Source organism: Lepidochelys kempii, chromosome 1 (assembly GCF_965140285.1).
Source record: "Lepidochelys kempii isolate rLepKem1 chromosome 1, rLepKem1.hap1, whole genome shotgun sequence".
Lineage (NCBI taxonomy): Eukaryota > Metazoa > Chordata > Testudines > Cheloniidae > Lepidochelys > Lepidochelys kempii.
In genome coordinates, this window is record NC_136380.1 from 339,142,110 (window position 1) to 339,166,381 (window position 24,272).

Sequence of the window (24,272 nt, forward strand, 5' to 3'; positions counted from 1 at the left end):
AGATGTAAAAACAAAGGGCTTGATCTCTTCTGGTCACTGGAGATTACATGGCATTTTTCATAGTGGTAACTGCACTGGATTGACCCTATTCCAAACTGCTACTCTGTAAATCCTGTGGTTGCTTAGCATGCAAGATTTCATGGGTCTTCAGCCTCAGTGAGGGGAAAAACCACCTCAGTGGTTTAAAAAGTAAGCTGATTAACTTAGGAAATCAAATTAACAAAGTTAGGATCCAAGATTTAAGAGTTGTCTACACTTGAAACACCGATGCAGTTTTAGCAGTGCTGCTGTAATGTAGTGCTTCAGTGTAGACACTACCTATGCTGAAGGGAAGGATTCTCCCATCAGTGTAGGTAATCTACCTCCCCAAGAGCTATTAGCTAGGTTGACGGAAGAATTCTTCCATTGACATACCACTGTCTACACTGCAAGTTAGGCTGGCTTACCTATGTTGCTTAGGGGTATGGATTTTTCACACCCCTGAATGATGTAGCTGACAACTTTTTAGTATAGACCAGACCTTAGCATGTATTTAACACAATGCAAACTACTCTAACAGATCTTTAACTTTGAAAAACCATCAAGGATGATTAGGTATTTTAAATCTCAGCTTAATTAGGACTCAAACTACTGTGAACAAATGTTTGTTCATTTAAAACGAAGTAATTTCACCATAACGTTATTTAAGCAAACAGGTTGGTTTGTTTGTTTTTTTTACAAGAGAAAAAACTTGCTTAGATAAGACAAGAACAGAATTTAATTAAATAAGTTTATTGTCTAATGTTTATACTAGTTACATTGCTGTTGTAAAGTACGACAACATAAATAATTTTTCAACAGGAATTGCTTATTTCCCCCATCTCCCCACTCCGAACAATGCTTTAGGAAGCAGGCCTCTGTCCTTCAGAATCATAAAAGCAAAGTGGACATGAAGTTTCAGTGGCAGTTTTCACAAGTACATGTTAAATACAAAAGGTATAGGCCAACCTGGTGGCATGACTGCACCTACCATGCGGGAAGCCCAGGGCTGAGAATGGAAGTGCTCTATGGGCCTTGCACATACAGCACCCCCCACAGCAGAACCAATTCACCGGTGAGAGGAGTAGCAATCTCAAGTAAAACATTTGTCCACCCTCATGACGAGGAGTTTGGTGACCAAGTGGAGACAATACAAATGAAGAGGGAATACTGAAGCACAACCATGGGGAAATGCACGTAAAAAAGTATAAAAAGTAATTCATGTAAAATATAGATTACATACAAATTCTGTCAAGAACTTATTTAATAAGCTCAAGAATATTGGCATGTGGCAATCTGCACTCTGGTATTTTTTTCTGACTAAAAATGGGGAAATCAATTTAAGATCTTCACGCTGTGTGCAAAATGTTTACTAATAATCAAACTCTTACATTTTACCATCTCACTGTAGTGTCTGAATAGCAAAGTAGATGCATTTATTTCCAGCATTACAGGCAACACTACATCTATTTAAACAAGATAATGTAAACTTTATTCTTAAGGCAGCTGGTACTGATGCTGCACACAGGCATTGCTCAGTGCCCATTACGATAATGGGACTTAGCACTTGAAAACAAAGAAAAAGACGACAGTATTATTGGACTGATGTGAGGCATGTTGTCAAAATACTTTCCCTTTCAAGCAAATCGTGAAATATTTGGACATTTAGAAAAATAAAGCACCCACTCCTCCAACTTCAGCCTGTTCTTTTACAAATATTTCAAAATACTGATAAATAATGGTGACTGCAAGCAGGATGCCAGTGCCTGATCCAATGGCTCCAAGAAAGTCTGCTAATACTGAGAGGGCACCAATACACAAGCCACCAAATGCAGCTGCTGTAGGGATGTACCTGAAACAGAAAGTTTTCATAATTAATGTTTTCCATCCAAGGGTCTTGTTTGGCTTGTTGTTGGTCACACTGTGCGTGACCAACTGAAGTAGCAACAGGAATGAGTGGATTCAGGCATTAGGAATTCAGAGTTCCATCCCGACTCTGCCAGTGGCTACTGCTTTAGTCATCACCTATCTGCGGCAGTTTCTCCAACTATACAAAGTTAAACAAAACATATTTGTCTACCTGACAGCACTGTGGTGAGGATTAGCGTTTGTAAAGTGGTTGGACCACATAGCATGCTACGTACATGCTAAGTAACTGCTGGGAAGCTAAAGAGACTGAAGACTGCTGCTTTTCAGTAGCTAAGCACGCTATTTATTTTGGGGCAAATTCTTCCCTTCAATACAAGTGTAAAGTCCACACCTGAGGGTAAAGTTTTTCTCTACATTTTAAGGAAACATAGTTAATTTGAGTCATTTTAATGTGTGATCTTCGAAAGAGCAAAAACTCACTCATACGGCAAAGAGTCCCTTCTTAACTATTAGCGAACAAGAACATTTTGTTACTTTTGCACCAGATCTCACTATGAAAGAGGGGGAAGAGGCAAGATTACAATGAGAGTCATCAGCAAGAGGGCACAATCATTCTAAGTAATTAGCCGCCAATTCCCTCCAATCAAGTACCTGCCAGCAGACACACACACAGATTGTGCTGCAGCAGACCCCATCACAGGAAAAACAAGGCTGGGGTATAACTGAAAGGTTTACAAAGCATACATGAACATTGTATAATGTGATTAACGAAATGCCTTCCACTTCTATTTCCAACACATTAATGGTCTTTACAACACTAGCAGCACCACTGAGCATTATCCAGCCCTTTTATCTAATGTAGTTTTCAAATATGCTTCCACACATTTGAGTATTTAATAACTACACAAACCACAGGTAAAGCATGGAAGAGACTAATGAGCTTTCCAGTTAGCTTTCAACACTAGTACCTTTCTAGAAAACATTCCACAACCTAACTGTAATGCAAGTTGCTGACTCCAATCCATGATTTTTAAAACACAGGAGCCCATCAGACAATGTTGCCAATGGACAATGGAGGGAGCCCCTCACCCCCACCTCAGGGACAAGGCATAATGTTTATTGCTTGGGCTCCAGTGCCACATATTGAGGAAGAGCTGCTTCATGATGTCAGAGCTCTGTAGTGATAATTTGAGTGATAAGCTGGGAAATCAGGTTGTCTCCCCTTTAATAAAGCCACCCATGGCCTCATCCCAAATTCCCCCATTCTCCTGTTTAAACAGGAAGCCTCCCTTCATCTATTTTTTCGCAACTCTTCCATAAACACTTTGTCCCTCCTGTCTGCCTTCCCCAACTGACATGACAGCATAGTATGGAACACGTGAGGAGAGTGAAAAAGTAAGCTGCATCTGCATCTTGCACTGGGCACAAATCTTAGTGGCTCTGCAGGTGACCCCACCTTTGGTTGACCCAATGTATTAAAGGTACATAGTACTGCAGCGAACTGCTGCAGAGAGCCAGCATTTCCTTACCTATTAAGCTCATGAACCATCGATGTATCCCTGTGGCCTCTCATCACCATTTGCTGTTCTTTCAGTTGCTTAGCAACCTGCAGACACACATTTCTATCAGACTTCTGCAGTGTTTTATAACCAGCTGACAGTCATACAGAATAATAGCTGTGATCTGTTAGAAGCTAGTTATCTAAATTAGAGACAAGATTTTAAAACACAGTATTTTAGAGCAGTTATCAGAACACCTACATCTTTTGCTGATGAACCAGACACCTCAATCCATGTCTTGGAGAAGAACGCACAGGATCCCAACATAAAAATGATATAAACAATTACATGGACAGGATCCTCAAATATAGCACCCATGGATTCTGGGGGAGATAGGTAATAGCAGAGACCACCAACTGGGTAAGAGCGAGCAGGGCCACCACCACTGACATCCTACATGGGAGGAAGAAAAGGCAACTCATTATCTCTGGGACTCTCCTCCTTACCCTCTTTATGGAGGTTTCAGATTCCTTTAATTAAGACTGTAGATGCATGAACTTTAAAGAAAACTAGTAGTTAAACTTCCCACTTGTTAAATACCAAAATACTTATCAAAGTTATTTTATAAGTGATAGATACTTACTGCCCACTGTCCTAGTAAGTTTACTAAGAAGTTGCCACTAAACCGAACAGACAACATCTGGGAAATAACATAGAGGTTTGAAACTAAGGCAGACTGAAGAATGATGGGAATGTTGGAGGTATAGAAGAGCTTGATGGGATAGCTACTGTACTGTCCACGGTATCGGGCAGACTTGATAGGTAAATCAACACGAAACCCCTAAGAGAGAATTAAGGAAGTGTTAAGTTTATTTCTAAACCCAAAGGCATGTCACAACAGCACTCTTAATGAGATATGGTATTCACTAGATAACCTAGAATGCAAGGACTGAAATAAACAGCCTTTGGAATAGCTTGTTTGTTTTCCCATAATAACAAACAGAACAGCACTCTGGAATCTTCTTTGGATTGAGCCAAATATTTACACTGTCATCTTTATGCATTTAAGTCGTATGATTGACTGTAACATGGCTGTCCAATTTGTATGCCATTTCTCCTAGAATTTTCATTCACCTAAACAGACTACAGGTTAAAAATCACTTAAGAACTTTTTTTGCCTGTTAGTAACACCTTAAATTAGTTATCATTTATGCCATTTTGCTTGACTTGGAATGTTAAAAAAAATGGATGAGTTTCACGTTCTGATTTTCACTTGTTCACACAATGCTACAATTTTTGTCCTGAGGGGAATTGGATTATAAATTCTTTGGATCAGACTGAGATTGTTTGAACAAGAGCTAGTACATGGGGCTCTGAACCTAGGAATGTCTCTAAGTGATAACTGCAAATACAATGTTTAAGTCTGATTTAAATAAAACCTTAAGGATATTTAGAATGTCTTATTGCTGAGTTTCATAAAACCTCTTGTACACAACCCTTTCCCACTCTAAACCCAACAGCACCCTTTTAAAATGCACTCATTTTGTATCTAGGGTTTGGGAAAAAAAACACAACAAAACTTACCACCTTTTAATGCAGAAGCCTAACCAACCTCTGAAGACAGTTGTAAGCAGAGCATTCTGCTGTTTTCTGGTTATAGCTAATCTCCTAGACTGAACAGGCATGCTAAGAGTCACATATGGTTTAGGAGCCAGAGATTTCAGTCCTTACAACTTGGATGACACTTATTCCATATGGGGGCATTCTTTTGAAACTGATCTCTCACAGAAACCAATCATAAGTGTCCAATTTTTAAATATGATCAAACATTTACATAAAAAGGCATATTGCATAGCTGGACATTTAGAGAAAACTTACAGAACAAAAGCTATGCACCAGTTCCAATATTCTCGAACAACTGAACCAGTCATGTCACAGAGAAGTATGACTCTCTGGCTGAGACTGACTATATTCTTTCAAGAGCTGACCACGAAAACAAACCGTGCTGTATTAAGTGTATTATCTACACTGTAGAACCACTAAGACTCGCAATAAAATTATTTTTCATTTCCAGAACATGAAAATACTTCACCTGGAAAGGTTAGTGTGTGTGGCATTTAATGGCAATGTTAAAGATCTCACAAGTAACTAATGTAATTAGTAGTAGTATTTATTATTGTTGTTATAGTTCCTAGGAACCCCAATCACAGACCCCTGTGCTAGGCACTGTACAAACACAGAACAAAAATGTATCTGAATATCAACCACAGGTGGTTTTGGGTATAAAATTAAATAGCTGTAATGTCAAATGTCTGTTAGTGAAATGACAATATTAGAAAAAAATTCTTACTTTGTTACTCCCTGAAATTATAAGACAAATACTTTAGTTGTTCCATTTTAACTTTTGTAATTAGTTCTTTCAATACAAGACTAATAAATTAAGAGTCTGGATCCTTCTTCCTTTTGTAATTAAGTAATTGCCCTATAGCTGTAGATTGCACTTTTAATTTACCTGAAAATATATGACCACAGCAAACACAAAGACGGTAGCAATCAGATTCATGAGATTGGGCAAGTTTTGTCGGTAGAAAGCCTCCCGCAAAGCACGGACTTTGTCAGTTCGTGTAGCCAGAAGATGGAATAATGCAATCACTGCACCTTCAAACTCTGTTCCTATATAAAGCAAAACAGAGTAAACCACTCCATCTTTCTTTTTGAATTTTAAAGTAAAAAATTAGTGTGAATTTCTAATTAAGAAGGTCTGGTATTAATTTATATTTGCAAAAGTGCTGTACACATGTTATGAGATATGTTGTACTGTAGTCCTATTAGAACATGTATGTCAGAATGTAAGATTCCCTTCCAGCCTGCAGAATACAAGGACATTCAGGACACTGTCCTTTGTGATAAAACCTATAGTTCTCAACCATGTGACAAAAACAATTCTTTTTTTTAAATGGAGTGAGGAGAAGTTGGGGAAGAAGAGAAAAGGAGTGGTAGAAAGGAGCAGCAAGCAAGCACAGTAAATAAAAATGCCAGAAACTGGAGATGCAATCAATCAAGGTAAAATCTGGTTTAGAATTTGGAGTTTACACATAAACTATCTGATAACCTCTCAGCATAGATAGAAGCAGCATTTCTCTTTGGCCAAGGCTGGTCTCAGTGCAGCCATGGACACTGAGGACATGATAGAGAACTGAAGGTGGGATTCCCATTCTCCAAACTGTCACACGTATTTCAGAGTGTTATGAGGAGACACTAAATACAGGAATGTCTTATTCACAAACAGTAACTGTACCACAAACATCTCCTTTGAAAATACTAAATCCACTACCTTTCTATGTCTGGGCACCACAGTGTGCTAAAAGTAAAACACAGGATTCAGACTAGGAAATCCAGATTCCTGAGGTCAAGGAAGGATTAGGGTGATGAGGAAAAAAAAAATGTCTGCACTGCAACCACTAGAATTTAAAGCCACAGAAGCGAACCTTTGGATTGTTATTCTTGATAAAGTTACTCTTATGGATCTGACAGTGTTTAGTCTCCATTTTTGGACAACAACTGTTGAAAACTAATCAGCACCTCACTAAACCAACAGTTCCATAGTCAACTGCTACTCAGTAGTACAATAAAGTTAATTTCTAGCACGCATCAAGTGAAACTGGTGCGGTTATGGTTATCTGTGCAATGTACCTCTGCCAGTGTTAATGGTAGTGGGACTAAAGGCCTTCCAGACAATGGTTTCACAGATGTTGGTAGCAATAAAGAGGGAAATACCAGACCCCAAGCCGTAACCCTTCTGCAGCAGCTCATCTAACAGCAGCACAATCAAACCAGCAACAAACAACTGTGGGGAAAGAAATGCGAGTAAGCAGAAACAAGAATAAATCAGTCAAGAATTTAAGTATTAAAAATATTACTGATCATGTTTTCATTATTATGTGGGAGTATTCAATATTAAATCTAGATGTCCTGTTCCCTTCTAACCCCCCAACACAGATTCAAAGTCAGAAGGTCAGGAATTTAAGAGCAGGAGTCTTCTTGCTATATTTACATAACTTTTCAGTATTGAGAATAATAGTCACATTGTTTAATAAAAATGTTTTCTGCACAGAAGTGATGTGTTGGTTTCTTACATTGTGCATGGACTGCTTTGATAAGATTTCATTAGGATCTATTTGCACCCTTTAATCAGAAATTTCCTAAACCCAGTGTCCACTGTTTTCAAAGCCACCTACTCCTGTTTTAATACTTAACAGCTTTGACAAATGGGATCAAACACGACGCACTTATCTGGAACATCTTGAACATATTTAACCACTGCATGTATGTTTGTCCTTCTGGGAGATTTTATGCCTTTCACATATATGCATTACATACATTTAGGATGTGCTGTTTACAATGTTAAGAACACTTAAGAAAAGAGAAGAAAGACAATGGTTTGTTAGGGGAAGTAGGAGAAGGGTCAGGATTTTCAATCCATCTATACTATATCTGAATGTCACAGAAGTACTTATTCATAGAAGAATTAATTTTGTACCTGAATTATGATAAGGAGACAAATTCCAGCACCCATTTCAGCAGGATCTCCATACATCCCAGTCATGACGTACACAATGGCCTGTCCAATGGTAATTATCATCCCGAACACTGAAACAAAAAGCAAGCAATGCTCATTTATAGGCAGTTGCTGAGTTAGTATACTAAGGATGCCTTGTATCTAGCATTTTAGTTATACACTTTGGTTTGCCAAGAATAGAAATGTTTAGTAATTTTAACCAGAATAATGCTCACATTTCTGGGCTCCATTGAAAAGAGCTCTGTCTTTTGGTGTATCACCAACTTCAATGATCTTGGCACCAGCTAACAGCTGCATGATCAAACCAGATGTCACAATGGGCGAGATACCCAACTCCATCAAAGTCCCTGAAGAGGAAGAAAAAATATTAAACCACATCCCAAACCCCTGCACCTCTAAGGATCGGGCCTTTAGAAAGGTTCTGACCTGCAATAAAAAATAAACAACTATTCTTCATATCCTTTCAGTCAAACACTTTCCAGTCTAGTGATGTTTCAAACAACTCTAAAAGAAAAAAATCGCTATCTCCTCAAAAACGAAGAATGCTGTGTCACAATCTGAAGTTTTGAAGGCAATGTGGGAGAAATATGTGTAGCCTTTCACTTCAAACATTTTTGTGAAACTACCCTACAATCCAAAGCTGATGTGTACAGAGGCTGAACAGGGTAAGTAGTGAGTTCTCCAGGATTTCACAATACTCAACACTTCACTAGGGAAAGTCTTCCGCTGAATTCTCCTCTCATGTCAGCCGTATCTCTCAACTTCTTGGTCCATTTTGTGGACCATCAGAAATGTCTCAGAAGGCCACTGTGATTTATCACTCACCAGTCAGAGAACCACTGAATTTCCAACTGAAGGTGCAGGTGGCGTTTAGGAAGGCAGAATATAATTACCCACATTAGAATCTGATGAGGACAGCAGGATTAAATTAACACTTTTAAGAAACAAGTCATGTGGCTATTAAAATGTTCTGATTTTTGTATCATCTACTAGCACCATGCCTCCGAGCTCTCTGCTAGGATATTGGTTCAGTATCAGCTCTGAGGGTAAGATGCTACCAATTGAAACAATACCTCCTAAGACATAGATATCTGCAGTGTAGTCTGTAATAATTCAGGGCAACTTCTCCTGAAACTACTTTTAGCCTTCTGGCTCTCTAGCTGTCAGCTCTCTTGGGTAGAGACCCATGTCTCTCCCCATCCTGACCGGGGTTTTTCCAGACTGCACAGTTCCCTGCTTACAACGTGAGTTACCCAGAAAGTCAGACTGCATGAGCTGGCCTGCTTTGCTTTCTCCTCCGAGGCTATACCCAGCATAATTGCACGCACTTAGAAGTTACCACACAGCCCTTTCTAAGTGAGCACATTTATACTTAAGGTGAAAGCATTACAGAAAAGAAAAAACATGAAAAACAATAAAAGGACCTAAACACATGCTAATAAGTTTACTAGAGATCGTCCCAACTCCAACAAGGGGTCTGGCAGGTGATCAGTTCTTCAAATCCCACCACAGGGTTTTTCTGGGGTTACAAGATCATAACAGCTGTTAGCTCATTCATCCTTTCCTTTATACAGTTTGGGCCTTTGATAGCGTCCTCATGTCTGCCGGTCACCTCTCCTCAGGGGGAAGCTTCAAAAGGATGAGTTCTTACATAACCAGCAGGGGCACACACACCTCCCCCAGAGATTTCCTGGAAAACCCCTTTTTAACTGCGTTGTCCCAAAAATTCATTCTTCTCTGGCACTTTGTGTGAAATAGTCCTTTGAAGCTCATAACACTTCCCAGGGTGTACTGCATTTATAATACAGTGGATTCCAAAGCTATTAAAAAAATAATTCAATAAAATCTCCCAAAGCTATTACACATTTGGTTCTAAGCCAGCATTATAAATTTTGACTTTTTGAAGGTTTATCCATCCTTCAGCGAATCATAGGAAAGTCTCTTCTTTCCGAGCATGTTGCCAGTTTAACTGTTTGGTCCAAATGCTCAATGTTTCAAAGAGCCAAAATTAGTATGTGGCCAGTTCAACATTTTATATTGTTTTCATAGTCAAAATCTTAACTATGAGGAAGAACAAAAACATTTACAATTTTGATTCAAATAGGCCATATCATAAGAACATAAGAATGGCCATACTGGGTCAGACTAAAGGTCTATCCAGCCCAGTATCCTGTCTACCGACAGTGGCCAATGCCAGGTGCCCCAGAGGGAGTGAACCTAACAGGTAATGATCTAGTGATCTCTCTCCTGCCATCCATCTCCACCCTCTGACAAACAGAGGCTAGGGACACCATTCCTTACCCATCCTGGTTAATAGCCATTAATGGACTTAACCTCCATGAATTTATCCAGTTCTCTTTTAAACCCTATTATAGTCCTAGCCTTCACAACCTCCTCAGGCAAGGAGTTCCACAGGTTGACTGTGCGCTGAGTGAAGAACTTCCTTTTATTTGTTTTACACCTACTACCCATTAATTTCTTTTGGTGGCCCCTAGTTCTTATATTATGGGAACAAGTAAATAACTTTTCCTTATTCACTTTCTCCACACCACTCATGATTTTATATACCTCTGTCATATCCCCCCTTAGTCTCCTTTTCCAAGCTGAAAAGTCCTAGCCTCTTTAATCTCTCCTCATATGGGACCCGTTCCAAACCCCTAATCATTTTAGTTGCCCTTTTCTGAACCTTTTCTAATGCCAGTATATCTTTTTTGAGATGAGGGGACCACATCTGTACACAGTATATCAAGTCAGCTTTTTAATTTATCTTTGTGTGTGTGTACGTGTGTGTGTATAAAGTGATTAAAAGGAGATAATATTCTGAAAAAAATATATATGCAAGCCAAATATTTACATTGCAGTATCATTTAGAGGCATCGCTTGGGGCTCAGGACAGCATTACTTCAGGCACTGTGCAAATGAGAAACAAAGACAGCCCTGACAAGTTTGATTACCCTTCTTTCACTTGCAATGAATTAATATACTGTCACATAAAACTATCAGCAAAGTTAATTTAAAAAAAAAAAAAAAGGGGACCTAAACTGCTGCAGACTGAGAACAGATACAAATCAACAAAACAGAACAAGAATTAGCAATAGAGGCAGCATGATCTGAACAACTGAGAGAAGGACTCAGAGCTAGGAGTTCTAATCCCAGCTCTGTCACAGGTGCACTGTGATCTCGAGCAAGCCTCAACCTCTCTACCTTCAGTTTCCAGACCTGTAAAATTATTTGCTCATCTATTTTGTAGTTGTATTTTGTGGTTTAATTCACTAGTATTTATAAATCACCTTCTACTCCAAGCATCTCAAAGTGTAAACTAGTATTATCAATAAGTGGGAATCATTTATTCATATGGTAGGTTACCTGCCATACATATTTGAGATACTCTTTCCAAAAGTAGAGCATCAAGCTGAATTTCATTTGCTCCTCAGATGATGCCAAATTCCTATGCTATTTTCAAAATAGGAGATACCTGTATTGGCTTTTGAAAAGTGTTATGAATTTAAAGTATTACATCTGTCCTAAACACTCACAAAGTACTTAATTCTGACTCCTAGACTCCATGAAATCAAATACTTGAAAATCAGTTTAATGTCTATCAATTGTCAATCATACTAGTTTACATTAATAGAATACCAGAGAGAAAAACAGTGAAGAGATGACTAATTTACTAACCTCTGTTTGATGCAAGAATTACTCTCATCCAATAGAAAGGATCTGCAGAGTCTGATGACATGATTCCAAACAAAGGTATCTGTAAAGATATGTGTAGTACTAAACGTCTAGACTTCTCTGTAAAGCTAGACTGCATAAAGTACAAACAAATACATACTATGAAGAGTAATCCTGAACTGGTTTCAGGTTATAGATACGTTGCTTAGGATAATTTATTCCAATATTCTTCATGTTTCGGACATTAAAACCAGAGCATAAAATTTATACGACAAGCAATATAATCCTCTGAGGAAAACCCAAAGCACAATATGAGAGAGACATATTTAATAACCTGTACAAATTAAATATACTGGTCTTCATGTGTTAGGAAGACAATAAAATAGTAAATTTTATTGGTTTTGTATTTCACTGACATTTTTGCATCAGAGTGTTTGAGCTTTGGATGAATATATAAAAATAAAAAGTTTTCAGATTTGAAAATGAAAACAGAAAGCATTCAGTTGCTAACTTAATTTTACCTTTGGGTCCTAATATTGTGTTTCTTTACAGTTAAGAGACATAGAAAACTTAATACAAATATTTTCACCAATGATTAATTCCCCAACCACAGAAATGAAATATTTAAAATCATTTAACTCTGAAAAGTACCATGAATGGAAACAACCACAAATTTAAGTCAATAAAAGCCAGCATGGTAATTAACTTCACCTTTCGAGTTTTGATACCATATATCAAACAGATCAGAAGAACAAAAGAACTGCCATACTGGGTCAGACCAAAGTTCCATCTAGCCCAGTATCCTGTCTTCTAACAGTGGCCAACGTCTGGTGCCCCAAGGGAAATGAACAGAACAGGTAATCATCAAGTGATCCATTCCTTTGATACCCATTCCCAGCTTCTGGCAAACAGAGCCTAGGTACACCATCCCTGCCCATCCTGGCAAATGGACATTGATGGACCTATCCTCCATGAATTTATCTAGTTCTTTTTTGAACCCTGTTATACTCTTGACCTTCACAACATCTTCTGGCAAGGCGTTCCACAGGTTGACTGTGCGTTGTGTGAAAAAATACTTCCTTTTGTTTGTTTTAAACCTGCTGCCTATTAATTTCATTTGGTGACTCCTACTTCTTGTGTTATGAAAAGGAGTAAATAACACTTCCTTATTTACTTTCTCCACATCAGTCATGATTTTACAGACCTCAATCATATCCCCCCTTAGTTGTCTCTTTTCCAAGCTGAAAAGTCCCAGTCTTATTAATCTCTCCTCACATGGCAGCCGTTCCATACCCCTAATCATATTTCTTGCCCTTTTCTGAACCTTTTCCAATTCCAATATATCTTTTTTGAGATGGAACGACCACATCTGCACACAGTATTCAAGATGTGGGCATACCATGGATTTATATAGAACCAATATGATATTTTCTGTTTTATTATCTATCCCTTTCTTAATGATTCCCAACATTCTGTTTGCTTTTTTGACTGCCGCTCCACATTGAGTGGATGTTTTCAGAAAACTATCCACAATGTCTCCAAGATCTCTTGAGAGGTAACAGCTAATTTAGAACCCATCATTTCTGTAAGTATAGCTGGGATGATATTTTTCAATGTGCATTACTTTGCATTTATCAACATTGAATTTCATCTGCCATTTTGTTGCCCAGTCATCCTGTTTGAGAGAAGGCATACTCTCTTGCTGCTGTTTTAACAGTACAGGCCACGAACTCTTGATGTAGATTAGAATTTTGTTCTACTTTACCTGGAACTGTTTTTTATTGGTTCAGATTATCTTATTCTAAAAACATCATGAACAATGATTATTCCGTCTTAACTCCACTTACTTTCCAGACTGTACCGGGGCCTCCTTTGGCTTATACACCTTCACCATGTACTGTTACTTGTCCTCTCAGTCTTGATACCATATGAATGCAGGATTTCTGCATATATAATTTGGTCCCTATAGATACTAGGAAACAGTTTTAAGTTTTGACTACAGTAGAAGCTCAGAGTTACGGATACCTTGGGAATGGAGATTGCCCATAACTCTGAAATGGTCTGTAACTCTGAACAAGACGTTATGGACTTCAGCGGGGGAGTTGGGACTGCAGCCGCAGCGCTGGGGGGAATGGGAGGGGGACAGCCAGGATTCAGTGCTGGGAGAAGGAAGTTGGTGCTTCTGACCCTACGGGCCACCAGGGCTCCTGGCTGAGGGCTCAGGGCTTTAGACCTGGGTGGAGCGCTGGGGCTTCAGCCCCATGACTCTGTTCTGGCTTCAACCCCGAAGGGGATGCTGGGATCTGGGCTTCAGCCCCGCAGCTCTGTTCCTGATTTCAGCTGTGGGGGACAGAAGGGGATTCGGGGCTTTAGCTACAGGGAGAGCACTGAGGCTGAAACCGGCGTTCCCCTCATAATTGAAGCCCTGAGTCCCAGCAGTCCCCGCAGGGCTGAAGCCTTAAGCCCCAGCGCGACCCCCCTAGTCTAAAGCCCTGAGTCCAGATGCTCAAGAGGGTCAGAAGCCACGAGCACCACCCCCGCCAGAGCCCTGACACCTCCCACCTCTGGGCTGCAGCCCAGTCCCCCAGTGGCTGAAGCCCTGACACAGTACAATATTTGTTGTTTTTTTTTGGTCTGCACTGCTGCTTGATTGAGGACTTCCAGTTTCACAGGGTGTTCGGCAGACCAGTATGTCCGTAACTCTGGCGTTCATTACCTTTGAGGTTCCACTGCACGTACAAGTTTTGCATAATTCTCTATGATGGAGAATTGCACACATCATCAAATCTTCTAAAGCTTAACAGATAAAAATGATCTGTTACTGATTCGTTTGTTGGTTCAAAAACCTTTTCTTTTTCTTCTTATGCTACTCTTTGAAAGCAGTTCGTTAACCCTTCATGAGTAGGGCCCTACCAAACTCATGACTGTGAAAAACACGTTACGGACTGAAATCTGGTCTCTGCTGTGAAATCTGGTTTTTCGTCTACTTTTACCCTATACTATACAGATTTTATGGGGGAGAATAGTGTTTCTGAAACTGGGGACCCCAACCCAAAAGGGGATCACGCGGAGGGGTCTCAAGGTTATTGTAGGGGGGTCGCAGTACTTCTGCGCTGCCTTCAGAGCTGGGTGGCCGGAGAACAGAAGCTGCTGGCCAGGTGCCCAGCTCTGAAGGCCACGCCCTGCCACCCTTACTTTTGTGCTGCTGTGATGACAGCAGCAGCGCTGTCTTCAGAGCTGGGCTCCTGGCCAGCAGCTGCTGCTCTCCAACCACCCAGCTCTGAAGGCAGGACTGCTGCCAGCAGCAGTGCAGAAGGGTGGCAACACCACAACCCCTTTATAATAACCTTGCAACCCTTCACAGTCCCTTTTTGACTCAGGACCCCTACAGTCACAACACCATGAAATTTCAGATTTAATATCTAAAATCATGACATTTATGATTTTTAAAATCCCAAGACCATGAAATTGACCAAAATGGACTGTGAATTTGGTAGGGCCCTATTGATGAGGTATTAGCTCTTTTGGAACCTACCACAATTATGGAAAAAATGTGTCCCAGGAATTTTGTCAGACTGAAATCTACATTCTTCTAAACTAAACTACTTACTGAAAATCAGTCTATACTTGTTTCTTCCCTATTTTACTATTGTAATCCTTGTAAAGCTTCCACTATTCAAAGTCTACATTTAATATACATTTAGCAGCTACACAGTGCTGAAATAGTATGTTCTTCCATCTCAGACAAACATTTTAATGGCTCCCCAAAAGAAAACAAACCAATTTTAAAAGAAGACTTCCTTTGGCCTCTAAATAGCCTTTCGCTGTTCAAAAACTTACAGACTGTATTTTGTGGATCACTTGAATATACCCATTACTCAGTGGCTCTAGAATGGTTATTTTATACACTACAATTTCAGAATCAATGTTTTAAAGTGCAATTTAAAAGCGCTGCAAAACCATGTACAAAAAGGTTTAAATGGGCATTTATATTAACTTCATGCAATGAGATGTTCTCAGGTTAACTTAGGCTCCAAATTTAGGTTTTAATGATTCTTGGCCTGTGTTTTACAAACACTACTTAAATTTGTAAACGCTTGCTTTTTAGTAACTAACATCTCTATCCATATTTCCATTCCATTTTTTATATTTAAACTGAAACAGTATTTAAAGAACTATTTCCTTGTAGAGTTTGCAACCCATATACTGCGCCATCTTGTTAAAAGCATGGCTAAATTTAAAACAATCACGCTTCTATTTTTTTAAAAACTTACTATTACAACTAACGTCTTAGTTATAAGATTAAGAAGACAAATCTATTTTTCAGTTTGTTTACTGTGTGAATTTGGCAGCACTTTGTACGTAGTTTCACTTTTTACTCTATTATCAGCGTCCCCCATTTGTATGGGTGTTTCACACACAGTAACAAAGGAGAGAAACATATATAATTGTTAAATAAAGAGGAAAGATGATATAGTAAAATCAAAGAAATTGTCAGAGGAAATCAAGGGTAGGTGTGAAACCTGAAACTACTTTTAATTTATTTTTCAAATGAGACTAGATTTCAAGTTCACAACGCCCTTCTAAGGTCCGAAAATTAGGGTGTAACAAGAAGTTAATTTTTGTGGGGGAAAACCGTATGAATTTTAACAAAGGATGCTTCACAAGAGCAAGTTTCATTGACAGAACTACTTAAACGTTTAATGTAAAATTACAAAGTAACTGAACTGGTACAGATATACAAGGAATCCTCACTACTCCAACATTAAAAACAAACATTATATCCTCTTGCATGTCTTACAGAAAGGGGGTGTGTGCCCCTATGTGCGTGCATGCACATGTAAACAGGTACATACCTGACAGCACACTAAGAAAATGAATAGTGTAATAGCTGTCCATAGTACTTTCTCTCTGAACTGGATCTATAAAACAGAATTTAGAAAAAGTGGATTAATCACAAACCTGTGTTAACACTACATATTTAGAGATCATAATATAATAATATTCTATGACATAAAATGCTACATCATGTAGAGTTCAGAGCCAGAGTATTCAACCGTAACAGTAGATTTCTAACACTGACTGATGTTTAACACGGATTATCTGATATATCTAATGTGACAGTAGTGAAGTTCCTATGTAATACTTGAAGAATACCGATATGTAAGCTAGCTGTTGAGTTACACAATCTAACTTACACTGGCATTAGTGGAATGTTTATTATACATCTATGATACATTAATGTAAGAGGGATTGGGGCAGAAAAGCAACACAATGGCCTAAAAAAAGAACATCCCAGCACACACCTCCCAGAACATACCTGAAAAACAATGGGGAAAACTATTAGCTTCAAGGATCCTACCACCTTTTTCCAATAGTTTAGGGTAGTCCGCCATCTTTTTTGCACTCATATTTTAAGGCACCTCGTGTGATAACTAAAATCCATATTCCCTCTGGCTCTACAAGACTATGACGACACTTCAGTATCAAAGAAAACACAGCTTTGTATCACCCAGTACACCCTCAAGTCACAAAAGTAAGAAAAGTTTCTTTAGCTGTAGTCTGACACGAAAGGAAAAAGGAAATGAGCTTTCTGAGGCCATAGGCAGACACAGAAAACGGCCATCCAGGTACTACCGCCAGAAACAATGAGTACTGAAACAACACGAAGTTATCGGATCAGATATGCCTGGACACTTCACTCCTTTGACATTTTCTCACCTACAGTTGGTGCAAAATGAGTGACATAAGTGTCCTCCTCACAGTGTTTTCAGTCTGTTCAAGTTCTTAGTTTAGAAAACATCCTGTTCAAACAGATTTTAACTATGCATACCAGGGAAATATGAACCACAGCTATCTGTTTATAACTAGTAGTAATTACTACTACTATAATTACTACTGTAATTACAATATTAACATATCCAATCAAAACTCACAAATGATGCTTTTTCATGAGAGAGAAAAGAATAGAAAGAGCAAAGCACATTTCTTGCTCTCACGGAATACAATGAGAAACTGATTTAATTGGGAGGAGGACTGGATGCAACTTTCACACATATTAGAAACTGATCAGTGACCTGGAAGAAAACAAAATCCTTACTGATAAAGTTTGCAGATGACACAAAGATTGGGGGTAGTAAATAATGAAGAGGCACTGGTACAGTATAATCTGGATCACTGGCCCGGCTTGACTAAGCCCTGGCTGGGATGATTTAGTTGGGGTTGGTCCGGCTTTGAGCAAGGAGTTGGACTAGATGACCTCCTGAGATCTCTTCCAACCCTAATCGTCTGTGATTTTATAACACTTGGCAAACTGGATGAGGGTAAACAATATGCATTTTAATGCAGTCAAATGTAAAGTACTACATCTAGGAGCAAAGACATGAGGCCATATTTACCAGATGGGGGACTCTATTCTGGGAACCAAGACTTGGGGGTCATGGGGATAATCAGCTGAACATGAGCTCCCAGTGCAGTGCTGTGGCCAAAAGGGTGAATACAACCATTGGTTATATAAACAGGGGAATATTGAGTACGAGTAGGGAGGTTATATTACCTCTGTATTTGACACTGGTGTGACCCCTACTGGAATACTGCATCCTGTTCAGGTGTCCACAATGCAAGAAGGATGTTGATAAATTGCAGAGGGTTCAGAGAAAAGAGTCATGAGAATTATTAAAGGAAAACATGCCTTATAAGCAAGAGACTCAAGGAGTTTGATCTGCTTTGCTCAAAAAACAGATTTTAAGGGTTGATTTGCTCAATTTGATAATAGGTGTCAGATTCAGTCGAGTGCCCCTCTCTGACACTCATTAGACTGCTGAGAGGGAACCCAGCCATTGAGTTCCTGGGCATTTTAAGCCTCCAGTGCCCAGCCACTGCTACAGTCTTCGAGTTCCTAGGCACACTCTTGGGACACAGACCCTCTATGACACTGCATGCCAAATTCTTCACAGTGATATTATTATGATACAATTATAGAATAATTCTGATGTATTTTATGCAAGATATATCATGTGAGGTGTCATTGGGAAAGTTATAATTTGCTGAATACGATTATCTTATTTGTCTGTATGTATCATTTTTGTGTCTGAAGTTAAGAATGTTAACTATGTACCTGTACTTCAAATGTAGTTACACCTGGGTAATGCCCACTAGACAAGATGCTTTCAGTCTAGACAGTGGGTGGGAAAGGGCCTATTCAGGGCAATGGACCATTAGGAAAAAACAACAGACCTTAGGAGAAGCTTATCTCCCACCCGGGAAGCCTTCCTGAAAATGCTACAGACAGCCTCCAAGTAATGGCTGCTATGACTCTACTGGACATGTGATGAGACCACATGTCTCTAGACTCCATCTTGGGATGTCAGTATTTTTCCACAGACTGGTCTGGGAACCAAGCTTTGAAACAAAGGGTTCCCACCATACGTAAAAGCTATAAAAGATAGGGAGTGACATCATTTGGTGTTCTTCACTCCCCACCCAAGAAGACTCCTGGAAACACCCAAGGGACAAAGACTGAACTGGGGGAAGTGCTGGACTCAGACCAAAGATACTTTTAGCCTATGAATGAAACACATAGGGATTCCAAGCTGTAAAGCAAGTGCAGTTTGCCCTTAAAAATCTTCAGCCTGCTTGTATCATCTCTTAGGGTGAGAATCTGCTATTCACATCCTATCTATTTAGTATATTAAGCTTAATTTGCATTTTTTTGTTTATTTGCTAGGTAATCTGCTTTGATCTATTTGCCATCACATATAATCACTTAAAATCTATCTTTTGTAGTTAATAAACTTGTTTTTGCTTTATCTAAACCAGTGAGTTGGAGTGAAGTGGCTGGGAATCATAACTCAGGAGCAAAGGCTGTTGCATATTCCCCTCCACATTGAGGGAGAGGGTGAATTTTATGAACTTACGCTGTACAGCGCAAGACGGTATAATTTTGGATTTATACTCCAGAGGGGGTGCACATCTGGGGAGCTGGGAGTTGCCTTAACTGTAGCCTTCCTATGCAGGGGCTAGTCAGAGAGCCTGCATGTAACTGCAGCTGGGTGTGGCCCTACCTGTATGTATGCTGGTAAAAGTGCAGGCTGGAGGGCTCTGCAGCTTGTCACAGCAGTACAGTGTGAGAGGAAGCCCAGGGTTAGGGGGCTCAGTGGTACCCCAGCTCCCAGACTGCACCCCAGGGATGCCCTCCTAACAGCTGGAGACTGCTGTCCAGCCCTTGGGCACAGTACAAACCATTTATACTCCCTCATAGCTTAAATACACCCACTCCTAGAATTACACCCAAAGGTGAGAGACTTCTGGTTTACCTATTCCAGGGGCCAAGTGGTAAGTGTAAAGCATACAACACACACAGACACTGACAATTTATGTATTCTGTGTGAGATTATGAAGTCTTTGCAAGTACCTGTATCAGACTGTAAACTCCATTTGATTGTAAGGCTGGTCTTACCGTCTTTACATTCCCACTGTCTTTTAACCTCCATCTTGAACTATAATTCCTGAGATGTGCTGGCATACAGCTATCAACAGAATTGTTAAATTTTAGGATTGTCCATCTACATGACAAAGAGATGGCTGCCAACCATTTTTTCAAGTCTGAACTCAAAGGCAGAGGTAGCCTGGCCACAAACATGGTAAGGGTTTCTGGTCACCTGTTGAGGCTGATGAGGGAGTCACCCAACAGAACAGACTGGAAAATTATAAAAAAGGAGCATCTTTGGTGACAATTTTCTCCAGCTCAAGAGGAGGGAGAAGCAATCCAACATATAGGGAGCTGATGAGGCTAGGGACCGTGACTACATCCCTGAATACTGAGGAACCACAAGGACTCCCTAGGGACAGGTGAGCTAGAGAGGGACACTGCAAAATGATCTGTACTCACATGCTTTATCTGTTAAGTAAAAGAGCAATGGTATTAGATGTGTACAAAGCGACTGTTACCTGCTTTATACTTGCCATAGGCCTCCTTGCACTGTCAAACAGTAACCCAGAAGGCTCACACTTTTGGGTGGAGTTCTGGAAGTGGGTATGCTTAACCTATGGAGGAGTTTGAATGGTCAGCACTGAGTCCAGGGGCTAAAGAGCTGATTCCAGCCCTCAGGAGGGGGTGCTAGACAGAAGGTTTGCACCCCAAGAGCATACTTAAGAACCCCAAGGATGGGGTGTTGGCTTGGCTCTATTCAGGCTCTGGAGGCTTAAAACACCCAGGGACACAGTGACTGAGTCCCCTCACAATTGTCTACTGAGTGACGGGACCCAGTGACTGAGTCCCCTCACAAAATAATCTATGAATTATATCCCTAAAATAATCTATGAATTCACCCAATACAAGCAAAAATCAAAACACAGCACTAACCTTTCTTTCAGGCTTCTGGATTTCAGGTAAAACTGCACAGAAAGGCTTAATAACTTCTAAAAATTTAACTGTTTAAAGAAAAAAATAAATAAAATAAGTTTTTCAAGCTGAATCATAGTGAACTGTTACATATTACAGCACTCACTTTCTTACCTAGGATTCAGCCCTTTAAATATGCACATTAACTACTTGTATGACATTCAAAAAATGAGTTGCATACATAAATTCATACTCTTACCACTACCTGCAAATTCATGACAAAACATGGCAAAAGTTTGAGATGGAATTTAATGGTTTTTACTAACAAGGTCTGAATTTTCCTTCAGATTTGACTTGGTGTCATTTTTATACTCATGAAAGGAAGTATTATATATAATAATGACAGTAAGCTGGAACTTAAACATTAACTGAAGATGAATATCTGCTATCTTTCCATGTTAGGTAAATACAGAGACAAGATGTTGATTTATAATAGCACTAAAATATGCAGAGGGAAAAAAATCATCCTAAATCATATAACAGAATGGAGTTTCCCAAAGTAGTCACTTAAAAGAAACACCTGTCCTTTTAAGCTCTCTAAAATACTAGATGTAATCAGAGCAGTGTGGGATTTTAGTTCCTTTATCATTTGACGTGGTTCTGCCTAATATTTCTAACTGAGAAAGAGTGAACAAGTTAGACAGTATGATCCCTTTTATTGGAACAAATTCCAGAGCAAAGAATGATTTTTTTTTTCAATTTTTTTTTGGCCTCCAAAGCATGTGCATTATAAGAAGACACATTAGGTACAATGAATATCAGCAAAGATCAAGTCACCAATCCACCCACACACAAATATGCAGGCAGAACTGAAATGATCCCTTTTTCTTATTTTCTAATCTATTAGGCTGTATTTTTACACTTTAATACTTGGTGCCATGAAATCATAAGACAGGCCATTAAAAGACATGTTTCATTTATAAAGTTGAAATGATTCCATTGTTGGTAAACTAAGGCCAGAAGATCCTACAAAAATCCAACAGGTGCCAACAGATTAGCTGGATTATGTTGGCTTGACAGCGAACAGAAATTTGGAAATTAAACAGTCAGAATGAGATTTCAATTTTCGAACCATATTCTTCTTCTCTCAGTTTGTTGCTTCAGCCTGTTCAGTACATACAAACACACAGTACACATAGAGCAAGGCCAGAGCTCCCGTGCAGGGGATCTCAGACAGTCTTATTGGACAAGCATGGTTTCAGAGTAGCAGCCGTGTTAGTCTGTATTCGCAAAAAGAAAAGGAGTACTAGTGGCACCTTAGAGACTAACCAGTGCATCCGATGAAGTGAGCTGTAGCTCACGAAAGCTCATGCTCAAATAAATTGGTTAGTCTCTAAGGTGCTACTAGTACTCCTTTTCTTTTTGGACAAGCATGGTGTCACTAACAGGCATGGCCCCACATGGCCACGGGTGGCACTTCAGCAGGCAAGGGCAAAGGCTAGTGTGGTCAAAGCCTCCTGACCTGCGCAGGACAGGCAAGCTGGACAAACCCACAGAAAGATCCACAGCCCTAATGATTCGTTTTCCCTTGCCTGGGACAGGTGTATTATTCCCCAGCGCATTTAGCCAGGCAAAATCACGCCCTCATGGACATGGTCACCCCCAACTTCTCCCAGCACATTCTACAGCCACCCCTGGGCCAATCCTCCCACACGTCCCTTACAAGTCACAGCCTCCCGCTCACCGGCCACAACTCCCCTGTACCATCCCCCTACAGCCAAGGCTTGTTCCTCCCGCTGGATTTTGGAAATTGGAAAGAGTCCAGCGAAGGGCAACAAAAATGATTAGGGGACTGGAACACATGAGTTATGAGGAGAGGCTGAGGGAGCTGGGATTGTTTAGCCTGCAGAAGAGAAGAATGAGGGGGGATTTGATAGCTGCTTTCAACTACCTGAAAGGGGGTTCCAAAGAGGATGGCTCTAGACTGTTCTCAATGGTAGCAGATGACAGAACGAGGAGTAATGGTCTCAAGTTGCAGTGGGGGAGGTTTAGATTGGATATTAGGAAAAACTTTTTCACTAGGAGGGTGGTGAAACACTGGAATGCGTTACCTAGGGAGGTGGTAGAATCTCCTTCCTTAGAGGTTTTTAAGGTCAGGCTTGACAAAGCCCTGGCTGGGATGATTTAGTCAGGGACCAGTCCTGCTTTGAGCAGGGGGTTGGACTAGATGACCTTCTGGGGTCCCTTCCAACCCTGATATTCTATGATTCTATGATTGCCCCATACGCCTCAGCCGAGGGTCTCTCTGTTGCCCAGCTCGCCCCTCACTCCAGCCTAGTGTCTGTCAGTCAGCCCCCTTCCGTCGTCTCTTGCCCTCGGTCCGTCCGTCCCTCCGACAGGTCACCCCCAGACGCCCAGCCCGGGGAGCCGTCGGTCCGTCCGTCCCCGCCTCCCTCAGGGCGCCCCCAGGCGCCCACCCTGGTGTCTGTCTGTCCCTCAGGGCGCCCCCACCCGCACACCTGGTGTCCGTGGCCCCGATCGCCCCTTCCCCCAGCCTCCTCTGTCGCCGCCCGTCGGATCCCGCTTCTCCGCCCGATACTCACTGCCCATGGCGGCGGGGGCCTGCCTGGCCGAGGGGAGTCCGGGCTTCCCCTCCCCCTGCAGCCCCCTCCTCGCTCCGAGGCGCCGGCCGCTGCCAGTCACGTGACTGCCGGCCCTGTGCCGCGACGCAGGGACAATCAGGACCCCTCCCCTCTACCGGTCCGGTAACGGATCAGGCAGCGCCGTGGCCACCCACTTCCTGAGTAGTGTACGTGTGGGAGTCTGGGAGACGGGCGGGACCCGGGACAACAGGCATCATTCCCCTTTCCGGGAAGGACCCTTCACCCCGCCAAAATGACTCCATTCCTTGGCCCGTTAAGCGGACCGGGGCAGATGGCTCAGGCGCGGGGACGTCGCCTAAACACGTTAAAGGACCCAACGCGTCATCCCCAGCGGGTCAGAGGTCAAGGTCTGCGCCCCCTTCAGGCGGGGAGCGTCCACACATGGCGGGGCGGGGAGGTCCCATGCGACAGGGAGGGAAAGGGGCCCATGATGGGAGCGTGCAGAGACATTTAACTCCGACCCCGGGACATGCCCCCCTCCCCGGCCGGAGCTCGCTTTCCCCTGTCTCGCTCCCCGCGTCCTGGCTCCCGCCGGAGCTCGCTCTCCTCCCCCGCAGCCCCGGGAGAAGCTCGCGCTCTCTCTCCGCCGCCGCGGGGCTGGAGGAGTTCTGCGCCCCGGCGACTCA

General features: G+C 41.1%; 1 protein-coding gene across 6 annotated transcripts; it reads right to left on the reverse strand.

Moving 5' to 3' along the window:
• Nucleotides 1–755: 755 nt before the first annotated feature.
• Nucleotides 756–23,843, reverse strand: SEC61A2 (SEC61 translocon subunit alpha 2). Of its 6 annotated transcripts, none has more exons than XM_073328753.2 (12): nt 23,587–23,837; nt 21,005–21,072; nt 16,497–16,562; nt 11,644–11,722; nt 8,181–8,312; nt 7,927–8,036; nt 7,080–7,233; nt 5,899–6,059; nt 4,030–4,227; nt 3,648–3,839; nt 3,417–3,493; nt 756–1,870 (listed from the first exon to the last, which is right to left on the reverse strand). In XM_073328753.2, the coding sequence occupies exons 1-12, from the start codon at nt 23,591–23,593 to the stop codon at nt 1,684–1,686; spliced, it is 1,431 nt and encodes a 476-aa protein (XP_073184854.1). In that variant the 5' UTR covers nt 23,594–23,837; the 3' UTR covers nt 756–1,683. The 6 variants fall into 6 exon arrangements, with proteins under 6 accessions (XP_073184854.1, XP_073184859.1, XP_073184855.1 ...); XM_073328758.2 differs by lacking the exon at nt 21,005–21,072 and adding an exon at nt 10,820–10,875 and having other exon boundaries at nt 23,587–23,833; XM_073328754.2 differs by lacking the exon at nt 3,417–3,493 and having other exon boundaries at nt 23,587–23,843.
• Between the last annotated feature and the right edge of the window lie 429 nt (nt 23,844–24,272).

What these genes read in the sequence shown, in the direction of transcription:
- SEC61A2 (XM_073328753.2), bottom strand. An exon ending in GTCTCCTTATCATAATTCAG is followed by an intron (nt 7,234 to 7,926) that starts GTACAAAATTAA and finishes CTTTCCCCACAG; the next exon opens with TTGTTTGTTGCTGGTTTGAT. An exon ending in CTGTGGTCATATATTTTCAG is followed by an intron (nt 4,228 to 5,898) that starts GTAAATTAAAAG and finishes ATTCTCTCTTAG; the next exon opens with GGGTTTCGTGTTGATTTACC.